The sequence below is a fragment of the Leptosomus discolor genome, chromosome 7 (assembly GCF_034619465.1).
Source record: "Leptosomus discolor isolate bLepDis1 chromosome 7, bLepDis1.hap2, whole genome shotgun sequence".
Taxonomy (NCBI): domain Eukaryota; kingdom Metazoa; phylum Chordata; class Aves; order Leptosomiformes; family Leptosomidae; genus Leptosomus; species Leptosomus discolor.
In genome coordinates this window covers 12,247,306-12,267,536 of record NC_141397.1, presented here as the reverse complement: position 1 = coordinate 12,267,536, position 20,231 = coordinate 12,247,306, and the positions used below count along the sequence as shown (strand labels likewise).

The window sequence follows — 20,231 nt, the reverse complement described above, 5'->3', positions numbered from 1 at the left end:
GCGAATGCAGAAGCTGGTTTTGAGGAGTAGTGTTCCAGTCATCACTGGTTCCAATAAACCACGGGTTTGAACATTTAAGGAAAACAGATACTTGAGGATGACGAGGTCTGCAGGGGGATAAATTTAGCTCTGGTGTAAGCAGGAGCCATTTGTGGCTTCCCTGAAGATGTTCAGTGCGTAGCCTCTGGAATTTCTGTCACTAGCTTTAGCAATACTGTTGACTGAGAAGCAAACGTGGGGAAAATGTGTTTCTTCCTTTGTGCCAGGCCCTTCCATCGATACGTTCCCTTGGAAGATTTTAAATCTCTTTCTCTCCAGTTACCCATGTTTTTACAGTGACTTATTTGACCCTGTCTACCATAAAAGTCACATCAGGAATCTTGTCTCTCTTCTCCCTAGCCACTGCTGAACTTGAAACTGGATCTGCTGGAGCTTCTCCCATGGTATCTGCTGATGGTTCTTCAAAAAATTTCCATGTTGACCAGGATCCCCTTCTCAGGGCAAGACAGGAGTACCGTGATGTTCTCAATAAAAATTACATGATTTGAACAAAATGCTTTAAAATTACGGTGAGTGCATAGTAGTGCCAAGACAGTTGTTACGTGGGGGGTTGGTATGTTTGTTTTGTATGGCAGAACCACGGAATGGGTGAGGTTGGGAGGGACCGCTGGAGGTCCTCTCGTCCAGCCCCCCTGCTCAAGGAGGACCAGCTAGAGCCAGTTGCCCCGGATCATGTTGGCTTTTGAGTATCTCCAAGGTTGGAGACTCCACAGCCTCCATGGGCAACCTGTGCTCGTGCTCCGTCACCCTCACAACAAAAAAGTGTTTCCTGATGTTCAGGTGGAACTCCTGTGTTTCAGTTTGTGCCCATTGCCTCTCATGGTATTCGTGTTGATTTCTGCATTAAAAGTTGCTGCAGCTTTAGACATTCGCACTTCCTACATCAACACGTGTGGTGCACATCAAGCACTTCCTATGGGGAAAAAAGGAATGTCAACAGATCACGTCTCAGTCTCCTCAGTACTTTCCAAAACTGGTGTGATCGGATAGCCAATCTTTTTGTTGCAGCTAGCAGCTGATGATATGGTGGCTGTAGCCCAGATGGTAGCCAGTGTTGTGGGACATTGCGTCAATAAAACAAGTGGTTTTACTTATTTCAGAGAGTTACCTGTTGTTATTGAAGATCCACACTTGTCGTCCCCTGTCTGCAAAAGTCACTAGCGATCAGAAGATACAGAACAAAGTCCCAATTCTGGAAAAGTAAGAATGGTTGTACTGAGATGAAGGAAGACTGGACAGAATGTAGGGGTTTTACCCCCTCGTTCAGGCACTTGAGTTAACAGGCGGTGAGGAAAGCAATGAATGCGGCTGTGACACTGTTCCTTTTTCTATGAATATATTTTTGTGAAGCTAATACACCATTGAATTCCAGATACTCCGTTTCGACTTGATTTTTAATAAACTTCGTAATCTAGTACATCTCTTCGTTGTATTGTTCCCCTTCTTGACTTTGCTTTCCACCCCCTTCCCTGCCCATATAACTCTCCAGAGCTCTTCTCTGCTCACTTCAGCTCTCTTCCCGGCTGCAGCTTCAGTCTGCCCTGGAGGCTGGGCAAATGGCCAGCAAGCCTCTGTGGCCTTGTCCTCTGGGGAGGCGTGAAGCACAATGATGTTAAGACTGAGGACTAGAGTTGAGGTATTGCTACTCATCACGTCCCAGACCCTTCCTGTGGTCTAGGCGGAAGGTAGTGGGTGAGCTTCTGGTAGCCCTGAAATGCTGGCAGATCCCACAGGTTTTGATCCCATGGGAAGCTGACCAATCTGTAGCCAGCAAAGGCAAAAGGGGGCAAGAAATTTCTCTGGCCTGCACCAGAGCGCGGTCAAGAAGAAGTTCAGCTTCTGGTACTTTGTAGCGTCTCTCCACAGAGAAAGCAGGCGCAGAACGTCTTGGCCCTTACTTTGTGCTGGCAGACTCGGACGTGACCTGTTTTCCAGTTCGTTCCTAACCTGCTCTGTGCTGCCAGTTGTCAGTGAGAGGGAACAGTTCCTGGCTGGTGGAGCAGCAGAACGGAACTTCAGCGTTGGCCTCTGGCATATCAGGAGTTGACAGCAGTTACAATGGGGTGAGGGGCAAAGTGAAGTCCATTCCATTCCTTCACTTGAAAGTCCATCTGCAGTGTCACTGTGGGGACACTCTTGATGATCTCAGAGAGGCCATGGCAGTCGGAGGGGGCTCCTGCGGCCTGGAAAACAGGAAACATCCATCCCGTCTCCAAGAAGGGCAAGACAGAGGAGCTGGGGAAGCCTCATGGAGTGCCAGCACAGCAGGCTTGGAGCGCTCCGTGGGCATCGACTGAGAGCTCCCGCGGGCCCTGCCTGCCCCAGCTGGGCTCTGACCCCACCTGCGCCTCGTCCTGGCACCCTGGCCATGCACCGAGAGAAAAACCAGGAGCGGGCGCTCGGCAGCCGCACGGCCCCGCTGACCCCCCGGCACACGCCAGGCCTGTCGCCGCGCCGCCGCGCATCCGGGCGCCTCCTGCCCGGACCCGTCGCCGCAGCCTGGCGCCTGAGGTGGGAAGGCGACATCGCTCACCCTTCGACGCCACTGACAAGCACTGCGGGGGCAGGCCGGGAACTGGCCTTAAGGGCGCGTCCGCCGCCACCCCTTGGTACCCACCACCCCGCTAATGCCCCTTGCCTCCGCGGGCCTGTAAGAATTGGGACCACTGAACTTTATGTTTGTCTCAAACTCTGTACCTTGGTGGTTTTGGAGAGGAAGTAGAGACTCAAGTCGCCATAGTGACAGCGCACTCTCTGAAGGCCAGAAGCAGCCTCGTAGAAGAAGACCTGTTTTGTCCGCTGCCTCTGGGACGGACGTTGTTAGGACTTTGGGCTAGACAACATGGCTTCTTGGAAATATTTGTTTGTCACTATGCGCTAACAGCTAAAGGCATGAATTTCTTCGGCTTATGCACTACAGCTTGCAAGCTGTGTAATGAGGGTTGCACAGACTGCCAGCTCGTGATTGGCGCATGAAAGCAGCATGCCATGCCGCTGGTGGATCACATCTCGCCGCTTGACCGCAGCACATCACCATCGGATTGGCCTGGGACTATGGTACCAAAGGGACCCTTGGTAGCCTCTCAGGAACTTACTAGCTTACTTGCTTACTGACTGGCTTACTGTCTTACTACCTACCTGCCTGCCTGCCTGGACTGGACTGGACTATTGCGGCATGCTCTTCCTTTCTCTTTCTCTCTCTCTCTCTCTCTCTCTCTCTCTCTCTCTCTGTCTCTCTAAATAAACCTTAGTAGTTTTGTTGACAATATATCGCCTCGTTTGTGCCTTAATCTCTTGGCGGGTATTCAAATCAGCAGCCCCGGTAAGAGTTTACCTCTTCTGGACTGTAACAGGGCCCTCCCCCGCTCCCCATGCGGCGGCAGAGCGGGCCGTTACCCTGTAGTCACCATGCGCTGAGGGAAACACCAGGAGCAGGTGAGGCAAGAGCTGCTCCGGCTCTGGGAGCAGTAGTCAAGGGCACGAGGACCCACGTGGTGTTCTCCTCAATTCTGCTGCTGAGGACAAGTCAAGAACTGGCTGCAGAACTGCTGCTGGCAACAGGGTTTTGGGTCCTGTGGCCATGGCACCCTGTTTGCAGACCAGCGTCTCCTCGAGAGAGATGAGGTACCAGCCACTAAGCAGGGCAAAGCTATTTTTGCCAACGGGAGGGCAGACCTCAAGCAAGGCTTTAAATGAAGACTGCATACAGAGGAAGAGAGTAAACAGCAGTGCTGTGGGGCACTGATGGACAGGATCACTAAGCAAAGGGCATGGGGTGATGCGAAAGGAGAGACGACCAAATTGACAAAGTGGGGTTTCAATTCTGATTCTGAATCAAAGAATGAGAATGGCTTCTGCACAGGGTCTTGACTAATCTGTTCATTTGCTGTGATTTCTGCATGGTGTGTCTTCATTGCCCTTCACTAGAATTCCCGCTTGCTGTGAAACCATCCCTGCTTGTGGCTTTGGGATCTTCCCCCCGCCCCCCTCCCCTCCCCTCCCCTTAAGGAAGCAGTAGCGCAGCACAGTTCCACTTGCTTCTTCCTGTGCTTTTACAGCTGGCATTGGACAGTCCTTCTAACTCTGTCCGGACAATCTGGAACTCTTTGGGTTTTTTGTTGTTGATGTTTTAAGATGCACTGTTGTTTTCTTTCTAAAGGCTATGTTTTTGTTATCTTTTTTAATCACGAGGGGTTTCAAAGTTCTTCCAATGACTTCACATGTGGTAGTGCGATTTGGTGGAAATGCTTCTCTATATGAATTCCCTCATTTTTTTCATGACGTGATTTCAGAGGTCAACTCTGAATGATTTGATCTTCGATATGATGTTTCTCTTTTCTAGGAATACTGAGAAATGTGTGGCGCTTAACTTTCTTTTTGTAGGTCGAGAAGGAAAAAAGTGAACAAAGATGTTTCAAAACGCAGGCGGTAGCAAAACAGGAAGATCTTGATAAACTAAATAGACCGTCAGGCAACGTTACTAATCAGCAAGTGAAACAAAAGCCTACTGGGAGGGAGGATGTCTGCTTGAAAATGGAGACCGAAAACTCTCTAGCAGAAAAAGACAAAAGGAGCTTTTCGTCTGAGGAGAGATCAAAATTGATTCAATTGCCGATGAAAGGGTAAGCTAAGGAAATAATCTCAAATTCTTGTTTGTAGTACTATGTAAATCTCTTTTAGGTTTTCTAATATTGTAGTAGTTGGAGTAGTTTCCCCAGTGCTGAAAACCATCCTGAGTAGTCCACTGCTTCTCAAACATTTAAGAGAAATAGGTTTTTTTAGAAAAAACTAAGCTTATAATGGAGGTTCAAATTTATTGCCTGCTTTAAAAAAGAAGGGGGGGAGGGGGGGGGGAAAGAAGAGGGAAACCAAATCCCTGTGGATTTCCTTGTCCATACCCAGGAAATACACTTCTTCAAAAACAGACTTGAAGACCGGAGAAACCCAGGTATTTTTGTAGGAAATGGCCATCCAGAAAAGAACTTGCAGTTCACTTTGCTTCCTCCCTTTTCTAGGTGATTTTAGTGATCACCATGCAGTTGGTGTTTCCATTAAGTTCAGATCCTCTTTGTCAGGAAAAGGGGAAATCTCAAAACCAATCTCAAAAGCTTGAGGAAGCCACAGATATTTTCCTGTCCCTCAAAGCAGGAGACTTTTTCCTGTCTGTCCTTCAGGAGAGTCTCTGCTCTAAAGAATTCCTCTAATGGGGGTATTAGATGTGTTCCAGCTTACCAGAATCCACCTCCGATTCCACATCCTCCCCTGATTCCTAGGGGAAAGTTTTTTTAAATACTTGGCCATCTTCCAGGATCTTTCGAGTCAAGTCTGTGTTTTGTAATACATATTTTTAATCTCAGTCGGTTTTGGACATCACATATATAAAGCATGTCTGTTTCACAGAAATATTTATGTAAAGCTACTCAATTGGTGGGGTTTTTTGTGGTGTTTTTTCTTTTCTTTCTGTTCAATGTAGTAAATTTGCCCTGAATGCCAAAATTGCAAAGAAAACAAAAAGACAGACTTCTCTGGGCAACCTGTTCCAGTGTCTCACCACTCTCACAATAAAGATCGGGCCCACCTCTCCAGCCTGTCCCAGTCCCTGTGGATGGCACCCCTTCTCTCCAGCGTGTCAACCGCACCACACAGCTTGGTGTCGTTGGCAAAGTTGCTGAGGGCGCACTCAATCCCACTGTCGGTGTTGCCGACAAAGATGTTAAACAGAACCGGTCCCAATACCCACCCCTGAGGCATGCCACTTGTCACTGGTCTCCACTCGGACACTGGGCCACTGACCGTGACTCTCCCAGTGTGACCATCTAGGCAATTCCTGATCCACCGAGTGCTCAATCCATCAAATCCATGTCTCTCCAGTTGAGAGTCAAGGATGTCATGCGGGACAGTGCTGAATGCTAAGAATTATAGAAATGTGCAGACTACTGTGCATTTACCTGTGTAAACGTACCTACAAATAAATCATCAATCACTCAGCGGCTTATTTCCCTGTCTTGTGCGACTGATACCATGGTTAATGGAATGAAGTTAGAATTCTATAAAGGGTAAAAATTACAGTAAAAATATGAACTCTGAAAACATTTATGAACATTTCTGTGGTTTGTCCTTGCAAGTTCATAATGTGGAATATCTAATTTTTATAGCAGTGCTTTATTTTCTCAAATATTCTGTTAAATCCTAGATCTACTGTGAAACGAGAAGAGGAAAAGAGTCTCAGAGTGGAAATGCTGTATGAGAAAGCAAGAGAAAAACTAAGAAGGAAAGAAGATGCGTATTGTAAAGACATAGAGGAGAAACAGCAACTTGAGTTACCCTCAAGGGTTTCCGAGATGGAGTTGTTAACACTGAGAAAGCTCAAAACCCAGGTATATTAAATAATGAGTTAAAGGCTTGTATTCTTATTGGCTGATTCTTTTCAATGGCATCGTATTCCAGTATGCCTAAAGAAGGAGGTACTTTGTTCATGGAAGAAGCATTGGATAACTATTGCCAAATTTTGAGGATAGTTGAGAACAGTTGGTTCACCAGTGGTCTGGGGTTTTTGGTGGTCAGGTGGGTTTTTTTCTTTGCCAGATCATGCCAAGGCTACTGCATTCCAGGGATGATGAAGTTGTACAGCTTAGAGAAAGGATCCGTGTTAAGAAGATACTTGACAACTGATAGAAGATGAAAGATGGCACAAGAAGGAAAATACCCTTTTTTAGCCCTGTTTCTTACCAGAGTTGTAACAGGGCTAAATTAACCTCCAAGGGAATGTTTTAAAGCATCCACATATGATAAAACACTGTTATTTTCAAAGCTTTATACTTGAGATATTTTAAGTAGTTTCATTATTTGGTTGCTGGCTTAAAAAAAAAAAAAAAGGCGTTGTGTCTGTGGGATGTTCGTTTGCTCTGTAAGGGTATGTTACACTTGCGCTGTGTGTCTACATTGTACACGTGCACGGGTTCATACAGTAGCTTATGTATTACCTGAAATTTCACTCTCCTCTTTGAAGCCACGCTTCAGTGTGAGAAATGTTAAAACGCTGTTTGATGCTGAAGTGGTTTTGTAGATTCATTTCCCAACTGGCTATTTATTCCTGTTCCCTGTCATTCAGGAATCCGACAATGAGAGAGAAAAGGACCTGTTGCACAAAACCCAGTTACTACAAGATGAGATTGCTATGCTAAGGCTAGAACTTGATCAAGTAAGACTTAGGCACCAGGAGGAAGAAGGAGAATATTTAGAGGAAAATGAGGCCTTGAAAGAAAAAAATGAAGATCTCAAAAAGGAACTTAAACTGAAAGAGGAAGCCTTAACACAAACAGTTTTTCAGTACGACGGACAGCTGAACTTACTAAAGACGGAATCTGCGGTGCTGGCTTCCAAACTTGAGGAGACAAAAGAAAGCAAAGACAGACTAGAGACAGAAATGGAATCATTTCGTTCCCGCCTGAACATTGCTGTGCAAGAACTTGAACGTCACCAGTCATCGAAAACTGACGTTGAACAAATGTTTCAGAGAGAACGTGATGAACGGCTTCGCTTGCAAGACAAGCTCCATCACGACCTCTCTGATGTGCAAGAAACCAACAAGAGCTTGTCTCAGCAGCTGAGTAAAGCTGAAAGCAAAGCTAATAGTCTAGAAAACGAGCTTCTCCAGTTAAAACAAACACTCAGGGAAAAAACATTGCTCTTAGAAATGACACAAAAGGAATTAAGTCAAGCCCAGGCTCAGGCAAAGCAACGAGATCACGCTCGACAACTTGAGAAAGATCAAGTGAGCAAATTTGTACTAAAGCAGGAATCCATGCAGGAGCGATTGGCCCAGCTCCAGAGCGAAAACCTTTTGCTTCGTCAGCAACTGGAAGATGTGCAGAACCAGGGGATCATCAAAGAGAAAGCAGTGCGCGATGTGCAGGACCGGTTTAATGATATGTTCAACAAACTCAGAGCTGATACTGAAAAGCAAGTTTGCCTAGTGGAAGAGAGAAACAAGGAATTAAATGCCAAGTGTACTGCTTTGAGAGAACAAGTCTTTAAATCTGAGATGGACAAAGTAGAAAGAGAGGTAGCGTATCCACTTTGAAAGCCTTTAAATTGTTCTTTCTGTTCTGGAAATTATTTTGTGTTCGAAACATACTAGGTATAGGTTATATGCGTGGAACCAAGGAATGCTGATTTGTTCTGGTTTGTTGTGTTTCTCTTGGCTTTGTGGAAGGTTTTGGCAAAAAGGGTGCTACTGCTCACACCTGAGCAAAGAACAGGGAAAAGATATCCAATCTAAGCTTTGATCAGGAATGGTGATTCTTCTGTAGAGCTTCTTTCATCTCTTTTCCTTAGTCCACTTTATGCCCTTTAGAATGGTTTTTGTATTTCATGGGTTTTACGTATGTATTGCACTGATGACACAAATAAGAGTGGTATAAAAGGAAGAACCATCCAATATGCAAGGGCTGAGAAACGAAGATGCAGGCAAGTGAAGTGTTGGGGGATGCTTTTTAAGCTCCTACGGAGAAAAAAACATGGCTTCTCCATAAATTACTATCAAAATCGAAGGGTATTAGTAGTGTGCAGGTGTTAATTTATGTATGTGTTTTGGGGGTCTACGGCGCCTGCCTGTTCCTCGTGAAGTTCATTTCAGACACTGACCTAAGCTTTCTGTTCTCTATTTTATCATGTGTAGCCATATTTAAATGTGTTCTTTCTTTGTGGCTCTGTGAAAGACTAATTAGCAGGACTGAAGGCTAATGCGGAAATCAGTTAAACTCTCTTTCTGCAGATTCACACCACACATCAGTATGAACCATGCTCTTATGCAGAACACCGGCAAAATTTTTTGTTGCTCAAACATGCATGAACCAATGTTGCTCCCATTTCTGTAGGTAGATGGCTTCTGTCAAGAAAAAGGGAGGAAGAGAATAAAGGCGGGGGTAGTGAGGAATAGGTAGCAGTTGAAAAAGCTATAGGTAATGGGAGAATGCATTATTATGTAAGTTCCTAGGATTAGGTAGGGTCTTCTCTAATGATCAAGTTCTCTACCAGTTCCAGGTAGAGCAATGATTTAAGAGTTGCCTTATGCGTTTTCTCTGCTCTTCCTTTACTTTCTGGCAAATAAGTATTTAGACACGGGTAGAAGGTTTGTCTCCCTTGATGATTTGATTTGAATAGTGATTTAAAATTACATTTCCTCCTTCGTAGCAAATCCAGACTCTTTGAGTGCGGTAAATACCTGCATGTGTCAGATAAGCACCTTATTCTTCACTTGCCAATAGCTGCAGTCAAACTATGGCTCTTACATCGCAACAGATTGCTTTGGGTTTGGGTAGAAAAAAATACATGACTGCGGTGTGTGCTTGTGTATTGTTCTGAAAAGAATAATACTTGAGCCTTTTTGATTTATTAGGAAACAAAAGTCTTCATGAAGAGCTGTTGATAGTTTGGAGCTGCTCAGCTGAGAAAGTGGAAGTCATTGTCTGTGCAGATGTCTGCTGGTGGCAGGCAAAATTTCATACCTTTGAGTTCAATCCAATGACAAGGCTAATTGTATAACCAAGTAGGTTAAAGTAAAGGCATCGTTCTTGTTCTTACAGCTTTTTTTCATGTGCATTTAACGGTTTCATTAGGGCATGGTCAGACAGCTGCAGCAGGAGCTTGCCGATGCTCTTCAAAAGCAATCTGTGTCAGAAGCCTCGCTTAAAGTTACCACGCGCTACCGCAGTGACCTGGAGGAAGAAAAGCTGCGCTTGCAAAAGGAATTGGAAAAGGTTAAAACTAAGGTACATAATGTTTGTAACTGTAGAAAGAAATCTAAGCGTGGCTGTTGAAAGTAGGAGTGAATGTTTTCGTAAAATCGTCGGAAAAAACCTCACCAGGATAGATTTAATGATGGGTGAGTGAATCTCACTGTTTTAGAAACTTGGTGTCCATGTCCTTGATGTGAGGACACTATGTCCTTACTTGGACAAAGGTTTGTATTTCCGAAGGTGCTTTGCAAATTAAATGGATGTTTCTGTAGTTTATGTCATTTGGTTTGGCCAAGTAGGTTCTCTGATTTCTGAAGAACAGTAGAAATACTGGACTGCTGCATTTGAGCTTTTTTATGCTGCCTCCACGTCCCTCCCACTCCCCCAAGTACCACGTTGTCCATTCTGAGTGCTTCTGTAACGTACTCTGTGTATGCATATATATATATATATATATATATATATATATATATACACACCCACCCCACCCCTTTTTTTCCCCCTCTTCTTTGGCCCTGCTATTGTCTGGCATCCTTAAGCAGCCATCTTGCAAGTGCACTGTAAGCTCTTTTCTGAGGCGGGAACCGCCTTTTGCAGCGTCCTTACAAATACTGAGGTCAGGGGCCTCTGCGATCTGAAATAGCATCATCTTTAATCCCATTATGAGGGAGCTGTGAAGTGATTTTAGGACAAGGATGAACTTTTTTCGTTCATGTTTTCATGGAGGAGAAAATAAGTGGGTAGAAAAGCGTGTGACGAGTCACCAGAAGGCTAGGAGGGGCAGTGTCACTGCTTAGAAGTGTCCTGTAGGAAATCAGCAGAGGGATGGGAGAGGCCAGTATAAAAGATGATGAAGTACATAGTTTGGGTTCGTTTGCTAGTAGAAGTGGGGTTGGAGTATCTTTGAAATGATTAGTTCTTTGGGTAGAGGGTATGTGCAGATATTTGCGGTGCTTGAATGCTTCAGCAGCAGTTGACTCCTCTATAGAAAAGCTCACCTGACTGATGTGGATTCTTACTGTGATTTTACAGCTGCAGGAGTTGGAAGAGCAGCGTCTTCAGTCTGAGCATTATGTTCGGGACTTGGAGACTGCCTTGGCTAATAAGGAAAGAGAAGAAAGAGCTTCTTCCCAGAAACTGCAGGACCTCCTGTCGGTGTCTTCTGCGAATAATACTACTATTAAACAGCTGGAAGAACATGTGCAACGGTAAGAGAGTAACACAGTGAAGCAAAGTCTCTATGTCACTTTCTGGGATTGTGTGGAAACAACAGGATAGCCTTGTTGCATCGCAGCAGGTTGATACACGGTTTTGAAAGATGCTTTTGGTTTAGAATGATAGAATCATGAGGTTGGAATAGACCTCTGAAGTCATCAAGTCCAACCGTTGACCTAATACCACCATACCTCCTAAATTTAGATCGTGTTATTTCACGCTGTTCTTTCAGAATTGATGCTCTGGTGGTAATAAGAGCTGTATTTCTTTTTAAGCCTTGACATTGAAAACGCCAGACTGGAAGCTACAGTCCAGCAACAAAGCAGTAGGATCGAAGCCCTTCAGAGAGACCTGCAAGCCTCTGCCTCAGTAAGCTGCTCATAAACTTCCCTTTTTGTGAGCTCCTGAGCCTAGTTGCCTGTACCTATGGGGAAATGTTAAGACGAGGTGTTCCTGGAGAGCCTAGGGGAGCTCAGTTCCTTTGTTCTGCTGAATAGAGGCTGCTCGGAAAGCAGCGTGGTCCATTCCCCAGCTTTCTGGTGTTGAGAGTTTTCCCATGCTACTTTAGCAAGTCCTACTTAATGCTCTAGAAGGTGAGCATTTGACTCTGATACGCTGGTGTAACTATTGGCTGCTTTAGACCAGTTGTGACATCAGGTGCTGCTTCAGACACTTGTTGCAATGTGTATCATTAAAGATATTCATCCGAGTTAACTCATGGAAATTGCACAGGGGTTATTGATGCCAAGCACTGTGTGGTGGAGCCCTGGCTGGCATCATCAGACCTGGAACAAAAGTGATAGTCCCCAGAGCTGCTGCTGTGCAGGATTGCTTTTCCTTTGGCCACTTGGTGTGTGTGTGCTTTTATGAACCAGTGAAGAGAAGCGCCTGTGATAGCACTTGCAGAACTCAGTGCGAGCCTTGGAATTTCACACTGCCCCTACCCAGTGGTTAATTTTAGCTCAGATAAGGTGCTTTCATCTGTGGCCTGTATGAAGCAAAGTATTTTTGTATTGAAACCGGTGAACTAGGGTTCTTGTACCACTGTAGTTTTTTAATTAGTGCTAAAGAGATTGTGAAAATAACTACATGTGAAAGTTGAACTTTTTGATGTGCTGATCTTGACAAGAGAAGAGGGAAGGCAGTCATGATGCTGGTCCTTTTCCTGTGCTTAAAAAGGCATGGTTTTCAAATGTACTGCGGATGGGAAAAGCTACTCCTGCCTGTATTCATTGAAGATTCTTTGTATCCCCTGTGGTGTTCTCTCTCCCTGAAGTAAACAGCAGAGGTGGTGATTGCTAACAATTTCACAGTGGTATCAAACTGAGGCCGTTTTGATCATTGGTGCTGGGTGTAAATACTATAGGAATAGAGGTGACGAGGCGTATGTAATATTTATTTTTGGTAATGAGGTGTAAACGTCAGTCTGGAAAGTCAGAGAGTGTCTTCTTGCTTCTTTTTATGCTTCTGTAGGTTCATAACCGCCTGGAAGACTTGATAACTGGCTTAGGGACAAGACGGGCAGCTGCAGAGGAAAACCACCAGCAGCAGGTATACAAATGGCTTCTGTGAATGACTGTCCTAGACATTGAATTTTTCGTGTGCAGGTAATTGATGAAAAGCTCAGGTGGACTGTGTAGGCACAGTTCAGCTGACACATACCCTTCTGATTTTAGGGCAAGGCCCCCTTCAAGGAAAAAGGCTGTAAATTTCCTCTTTCCCCACTGCTGTGTTTTTTATCTGTGGTGTGGTGTGAAAGATACTCGTGTTCATCAGCGCGATTTGTCAGAAGAATTCTCTCACCCATCCCACTGCGGGGAGTGAGCAACTGGCTCTGTGGTGCTCCGCTGCCTACTAGGGTTAACCCACGGCAGATGGTGGAGAGGATGGATGTTGAGGGCAGCAGGGAGGTCTGTGATTGAAAGCTGAGAGAGGAGACTGGACTTGGGAGATCCATGTTACCTTTGCAGTTTTGTCACAGTTTGCCCTTGACACCATGTTGGCTTCCATTGTAAGACCCAGCGTTTCATCTACTCTGTAAGGGCGACAACTTTCTGTAGATCAGTAGACGTCCTTTTTTTTTTTCTTCTTCTTTTTTTTACAGAATGCCACTAAAAGCGGCGAGTCGTCTTGCATTCTTTATACTTGAACTGAATCAGCAAGTTCTGTTCCACTCAAGTGCATCTATTAGGCAAACCTTTGTCCCTTTGGATAGAAACATAAATAGCATTGCCAATTTGAAAACATTTTCTTGCTCTCAGGAGATGTAGAGCTGGTACAGAAGCAGTGAGGGGAGGGCAGTTTCTGCGGTGGGTGCTAGAGAAGTGATTTTTATTATGCAGTACATATCATTAGGAACGCCGGAGCACCTTTGGAAGAAAGTTGCAGGGTGATTTTGTGTGTGCGTGTGCATGTCGTCTTAGCCCCCAAAGCTGTAACCTCACCTTGGCACTGTAGAGTGTTCTTTCTTTCCAGCAGCTTCAGTTGCTCTTCTTGGTTGTGTTTCCCAAGGTGTGTTTTACACTCCGCCTTAACCTTAACCCTAGATCTTGCATGGGTGAGGAGAGCTTAGGCCTGTTTCCATTTCAGTTACTGCTGTCACTTGCAGCGTTGTCTTTCTGGTCACCTCAATTTTTTCTTTTGCCACTGTTGCTTTCACAGATGCAAAAGCAGAATGTGCTGGCTCTGACACCAAAGGACTCACACAGCACGTGGGAAGAGCAGTTGAAGTCAAGATCTTACCTGCAAGAGCGTGTTGCTCAGCTTGACAAGGAAATGGCTGAACTCTTGGAACGGGTGAGCCCACAACATTCTCCAGACACCGAACCAATACCCAGGAGAACCGTGTCCACCTTTTTGTGGAGTTCTTGCATCCTCGGCTTTTTCTGTTACCCCTGCCGTTCAGGCGCTGAGTACCTTGTCCTTTGGGGGTCATCCAGGAAGTGAGTAAAAGCTAGCTGGGTCTCTTTGTGTAAGTTCTGGAGTGGTTCTGTTGGGCGGGGCTCCCAGTGTGGTTTGCTATCAGTTGAGCACATGGAGCAATGCTGCAGTTCACCAGTTCTTTCCTTGCTGCAAGCTCTGCTCTGGTTTGGCCGAGAAAACACCCAGAGGAGTAACAACATGTGAATAAGTACGTACCCACAAAGAAGAGATGGAGGTAATGGCAGAGGGGAGTAAACCATTAAAGAATTCCAAAAGATCAAATTCCCCCACAAGCCCCTGCCTGCTGGTCGTTGAAGATCCCACGAAAGCTTTAGATGGACTTGGGCTTTCCCATGCTGTGTGTACCTACGTAACCTCTGCTATGAGCTGAGGAACTGCTGAAAGTGTTGTCCAGCCTCTTTTCCACCTTTTTGCCTTGAAGCATTAGAAGAGGGTGGCCTTTGCTTTAGTGGGGGCATCTGTTGTTAGGTACTGGCCTGTTTGATGGGAAATCTGCCAGGAATTCTGTCCCTTGCTGTTCTGTGGAACTTGGCAAACAGACAGAGATGTGCTGCAGCTGCTCTGTGGAGAACACCAGATGCACATACTGCACGTAGAAACTGTTCCTATGGGGGGTGTCATGTGTCTTTTCTATTTTGAAAGTGTGAGAGTGAAAGAAAGAAAGTGAAGAAGCTGGAAGAGTTGAAATGCACAGTGGAACTGCATCTGGACCAAGAAATGAAAAGAAACATCGAACTGCAGAACGACTGTAAGAGGTAGGGCTGTTTAGCATGGTGCACAGGTATCCCTAAGTAGAAGTCAAGCTTGCCTGAACTTTGGTGTAAAAATAGGTGTACGTAACTGTTTGTGAGTGAATTCAAGCCCCCTGTTAGCTCTTGCAAGATGCTTCTGTACACGTGCCTGTAGTTTCCAAGAGCTGCCAAAAGAACTGCAAATGCAAATTGCCCTCCGGTTTTCCTGGAAGGGAAGTCTGCCTCTTATTCCTCTTTTGAGGTGAAAGTTGCACCCCCCGAGGGATTTGTGGCACGGGAGTGCTGGTTTTTCTCAGTAAATCCTGGTCTATCAAGCACATTAAAGACAAAGCCAGCCATGTCTGTGCTCTTTCCATGAGAGTCTGTGAAAAAGGCCCGTTGTTCCTTTGCCTCATGGTTTTCTTGACTAATTTACTGTGCAGGATGAAGAGGCTTCTGAACAGAGCTATGAAGAAACTAAGAGTGTATGAGGAGAGAGAGTCCCAGCTTAATTTGCAGGGAGAAGTGAAGAACGGGTATTCTGAAACGGTCAATGAAGTTGATAGATTGAGAACAAAGGTGAGCACTGGTTTGTTTGGGGTTTTTTGGTGGTGGTGTTTCTTCTTTTGAAACCTGTGTTATTCTTTCCCTATACTGCTTTTCATGTAGATTTTTTTTTTTTTCATGGCTGTATTTTGGAATTCATTGACTTTTCTTGATGCTCCTTCTACTGTTACGGTAGTAGATGACTGTACCTAATAGCGACGTAGTTACCATCATGGGTAAAGATGAAAACGTTTTGAGCAAAGCCGTATCTGCAAGGGCACATCAAGGGTAAGCTGTTCTGTAGAGGAAGGGCGAGCCAAGCATCACAGCAAGGCTGGCAGGGTCCGTGACCTGGCGGGCCAGGGAGCAGTCCCACATGCCCTCACCAAGAAGAGCAGAACAGGTCTGGTGACAGTCAGCGGGGTCAGCCAAGAATGCGGATCGCCAGGCCCGTCCATGGGGCCGGGCAGGCCTGCAGTCCTACCACGACATCACGCCCATGGGGGAGGGCTGGGGCTGAGAGCACTGAGGCCCGCCACAGGCCTGGCTGCAGCTGGAGGCTGTGGCAGCATCTTCGACGTCTGACAGATGAGTTCCTTCTCTGGAAGAGAGGGAAGTAACGCGACCGTAACTCGAACAACTGGAGGAAGTTGGCTCTGCCCAAGAGCCCCCCTTGAGCCCTGTCTTAGGCACGAGTTCACCAGGAGGCAGTTCAGGTTTTGCTTTTCCAAACAGTGTTGTTGCTTCCCAGGGCACGATGCGTTGAGGTGATGCAGAAAAAAAATCTGCAATTTATTGCTCCCTAGTAGCTGTCACAGCCCGTCTTTCCCTTGTCATGGGGACCCAGCAGAAGACTTCCAGAAGTGCTTTTGAGGGGGCTCTGGCTGTTTTAGCAGCATGTAACCTTTTATCTGCTTCTCCGCTCGTTACTCGGATTTGTTGCTAAAGCAGCCACGTTTCAGAGCTACGTTTGATTTTAGAAGGTATTGCAGAATGGGTCGACTGCCTTTGCGGCAGCTCATTTTCAGTCCAAAAGTTGGTAGTGTTTTTGTGTTTCTGTTGGAACAGTTATTTCGAATCTCAGGGAAGTGCATTACATTTAGGCAGTTTCAAATAAGTGCAAAGTTTCTACTTTCTGTTAGAGACTCTTTTCAAGTCTTTACTACGCTAGTTCCTCCACTATTTTTTTTTCTTTTAATAAAAGACAGGACATCATGTTTTATGTTCAGTAAGTATAGAAAAGCTATGTTTCTGGAGTGGGGAAGAGGAAGATGGAGCTGAGGTTGACCATTGGGATCTATTGGTTTTAATTCTGAGTCAGCAGACAACAAATTCAGTCTCCATGGCCAACCCCTTTACGGATTTTCACAGAATTTACTAATATTAAATCCCTCTGAGTTCCTTTTTCTTTTTTTTTGCTGTCTACAGGTTGGTGAACTTTCCCAGCAACTGGAGACAGAGTGTAAAAAGCGCAAGCAGGTAGAAGCACAAAATCAGGATTTGCGAGAACAGTTGTCCACCATGCATGGGAAACAGGAAAAACTGGAGAAGAGCAAATGCCAGCTGAAAGAAGAGGTGGCTAACCTCAAACATCATCTGGAGACTAACATGGTGGATCGCAGCCAGATAGAACAATATAAAAGAGAGATGGAAGAACGAGCTGGCCAAGAAATAAGACAAAAACTACAAGAAGTCAATCTATTTTTGCAGGTAGGTGGGTTTCTCACTTGTGTTTGTAGTCTCCATTACACACTTGGTTATTTTTTTAGTATTTTATTTTTCATTGCTGATGATGGTGAGGAGGCACAGTTGCCTCGCTAAGTAAAGGCAGGTCCTTGAAATTAGGTACGTGCAGTTGACTGGCTGGAGGAGTTCTCTTTTACTTTGCGGTGACTGGAAGTGCATTATCTGCTGCAGGTGCAGGCAGCCTCCCAGGACAGGTTAGAACAAATCAGAGCCAGTCATCACGAATCGCTGGGAAACCAGCTGAAAGAGAGAATTAGAGACCTCAAATGTGAACTGGACAGGATAAAAAATATGCAACAAGACAGTGTTTTTAAAAGAGAATCGGCACAGGCAGAAGTGGAAAAGTACAAAGAGCTGTACCTGGAGGAAGTAAAAACGAGGAGCTGCCTAGCAAATAAACTGGAAAGGTAAGTCCATGCTTTTTCTTTTTTGCAGCTGTAATAATATATTACTTTTTACTCATGCATTTTCCTCCTAAACTCCCTTTTCTACATCTGGTCAGCATGACGTATGTCAGCATAAAATGGCATAGTTGTGAGGAAAGTACCTCAAGACCCTTCTGCCTCATTTGTTTCTCTTTACTGCTCCAGCAGTAATACCACTGATCATGGCATTAACAGGGTGTTGTTTAAGTTGATGGTGTTTTAACAGACAGCCTTTTTGCCCATCTCTAATAATCTCCTCCTCTTATTCTGTCTGTGGCAGAAACGATAAATTTCACGTTCTGTTCTGCTGGAATAAGGATAGGTCCTTCAGAGAACAGTCTTTGATTCTGTGACATATCAAACCAAATCTCTTTTGGCTTCCATTTTAGCAGTGTGTCTGAGGTTTGAGCTTTCTGTGGGAAAGGGAGGGTGGCCCAGAGTTCTTACGCAGGTGACACAGCCTTCAGAAGAAGCTATGTAAACACATTGCATCCACAACAGCCCTAACGCTGAGAAGTCCTAAGTGTGGGTAACTCTTGCTGCTCCTTGCAGGTACTGTGACTTCTTAGAAACAGGCTCTCCAAAAAACCTCAGGTCAAGCGATGTTCTTCTTTTGGATGCTCATCATCCCTTCCACTTTCAGAAGTTGAATAATAGTCAAAGACCTGGAGATTCATGTTGTGACAGTGTTACTACTGAAGATAATTCTTTCTCTGCTTCTGAATGTTTCAGAGCTAATGAGAGACTAGCAGAAGTGCACGCTCAGCTCCTTCAGGAGCACCACAGAAGCAAATCCGTAATCGCAAGCAGCGTTGTCAGTGGAGGTGCGCCTGCAAGTCCAGTTCTGTATTCAGCTGAACTGGGACATCTTGGCAACAATTTGGCACTGAACAGAAGTCTCAATCTAGGAGGAAGCTTCCTAAGCTCTACCGGGAATGCATTGTCATCAAGAAACAGCGTTGAAGCCTACGTGGCTAAGGTAAGCATTTGGAAATACTCTAGAGTATCCATAAGCAGGGTTATGCTTTTTAGCCTGAAGTTCAAATCCATGCATAGTTCCAAACCATACAGTCTAATATGCCAAAACAGTACACGACTGCATGTGGTAGGGGTGAAGACTTTTGGTCCTCAGGGTTGTACAAATTTCCAGGAGTGCTCAAAGACCAAAAAATGCTGACATCTAAATAATGAACTGTGTAACTACACTCTTTTACAAGAGAAAATGTGATCAAGCATCCTGTGGCATAGGAAGTTCCCAGCTAATCTCTTCATTAAAATTTAATGTATCGTATCTAGGACTTCTTTAAAATGCTTGACTTTATGATGAGTGCAAAATCCCATCAGACATTTTGGTTCGAGACACCTTTTCCTTCTTCACTGATCCTCCCTCTAGCAGCTTCTTTGCTGGAACTTGTTTTACTACATTAATACCAACAAAGGGATGCTTCAAAAAGGGGACGATATGAACAGGATCACGTAACTTCTCACTTTAGACTTCAGTGCAGGACATATACTATGCGTAGGAGGCATTTGTTTTTGTCGTTCCTGCTATGTGTTATTACATGAAAAGGTAAAGTTAACTAGTCCTCAGGAAGTCTTCACAGCTGTCTAATTTTGCAGCAATGCTGCAACCTCTGCAATACATCTGGTCAAAGTATGCACTGTAATTAGCCGTCAGTGTGGTGGCACATCCCTCACAGAATGGTGAACGTTATAACATCGTATCATGAGATTTGGAAACGATGGTGAGGATAGACAGAGACTTCTCTCTACTCTTAGAGCATTTGCCTTAACTACCTGGTGCAGAGCTCTCTGAAGGGAGAAGGAATTTTCTTTAGCTTCACGAGCCCATGGGAATAGCTGGAGGAGTGCACTGCTTGACTGAGCAAGCTCACAGATGACCCATCGCTTGGGGGCCTGGAAAGCACACGTCTGTCAACTTTCTCACACCGTGTAAGACTCGCTCCACTACGTGACCCTTCCCCTCCTCAGGATTGTCTCTACCTCATGCCCCAATGCCACAGAGGCCAGACACAAGCTGTGTAACCAGGTGCCCACCCTTGTCATCCAGCGTGGAGCAGCGGTTAGCATGGAGTGTCAGCCTTGTGCGCTGTCACCCAAGTCAAAAGCAAAAAGCCCACAGCGATCGTCCATCTTATTTCCGACGGAAATTTCTCATTCTTCTCCTGCTGAAGCCATTAGCAACCTGGGCAGCAGTGGCAGCTGGTAAGGCCAATACCTTACAATTAGAGTGAACAAAACCCGGTGCTTGCACCTTGCCAGGGCCTGGCTTGCTGCCTCGTAATGAGAGCCCTCCTTTGTGTTGACGTAGTGGTGGTCCCACTAAAAACTAGTGCCTTGATGAACTACTGCTACGTCATGATGCAGACGTCCCTTCAAATGCAACTCCCAACATCTCCTTTCGAGTCTTTCGTGGCAGGTGGCATGTTTTCCAAAGCAGTGTTCGCCTACAGAGTGTCCGCCTACAGAGCCTTTGTCTCGCATTGGCTGAGAGCCAGTCCAGGTCAAACAGGCTCAGACTTCAGAGTGAGGGAGGTGCTCTGTCAAAAGGAAGGAGAAGGTTGACAAAGCATCCATTTTTGATCGAGGTTCTCCACTGAAAAAAGGGGATAACAAATCTCTACCAAGGCATGGACTGCACCTCGTCCCACGCCCGCTCCGGGCGGCCAGCGGGCCGCAGGGCGACGCTGCCCTCTGCCGGCCCGGCCGCCTGGCGCGATAGGGCGCGGCCGCGCTGCCGGGTGACGGCCACTGTGGCGTCAGCAGCAACCGGCCCCGCGCGGGCGACGCGGCGGCCCTCGGGC

At 45.7% G+C, this 20,231-nt stretch overlaps 2 protein-coding genes across 2 annotated transcripts in view; both read left to right on the top strand.

Moving 5' to 3' along the window:
- LOC147415076 (uncharacterized) overlaps positions 1-1,387 on the top strand; it is a 43,836-nt gene extending 42,449 nt beyond the window's left edge. The window contains 2 exon segments of the mRNA XM_086468520.1: positions 400-569; positions 1,161-1,387. Of these exon segments, the coding sequence (XP_086324646.1) occupies positions 400-548 (149 nt within the window). The 3' untranslated portion in view covers positions 549-569; positions 1,161-1,387.
- Positions 1,388-6,081: 4,694 nt separating this feature from the next.
- Positions 6,082-19,636, top strand: LOC147415075 (ankyrin repeat domain-containing protein 26-like). The gene is made up of 12 exons (XM_086468519.1): positions 6,082-6,116; positions 6,254-6,437; positions 7,172-8,125; positions 9,681-9,833; positions 10,833-10,892; positions 10,989-11,008; positions 11,291-11,384; positions 14,601-14,713; positions 15,133-15,268; positions 16,664-16,945; positions 17,153-17,388; positions 19,399-19,636. Exons 1-12 carry the CDS (start codon positions 6,082-6,084, stop codon positions 19,634-19,636), a joined length of 2,505 nt encoding a protein of 834 aa, XP_086324645.1.
- The last annotated feature ends 595 nt before the right edge of the window (positions 19,637-20,231 follow it).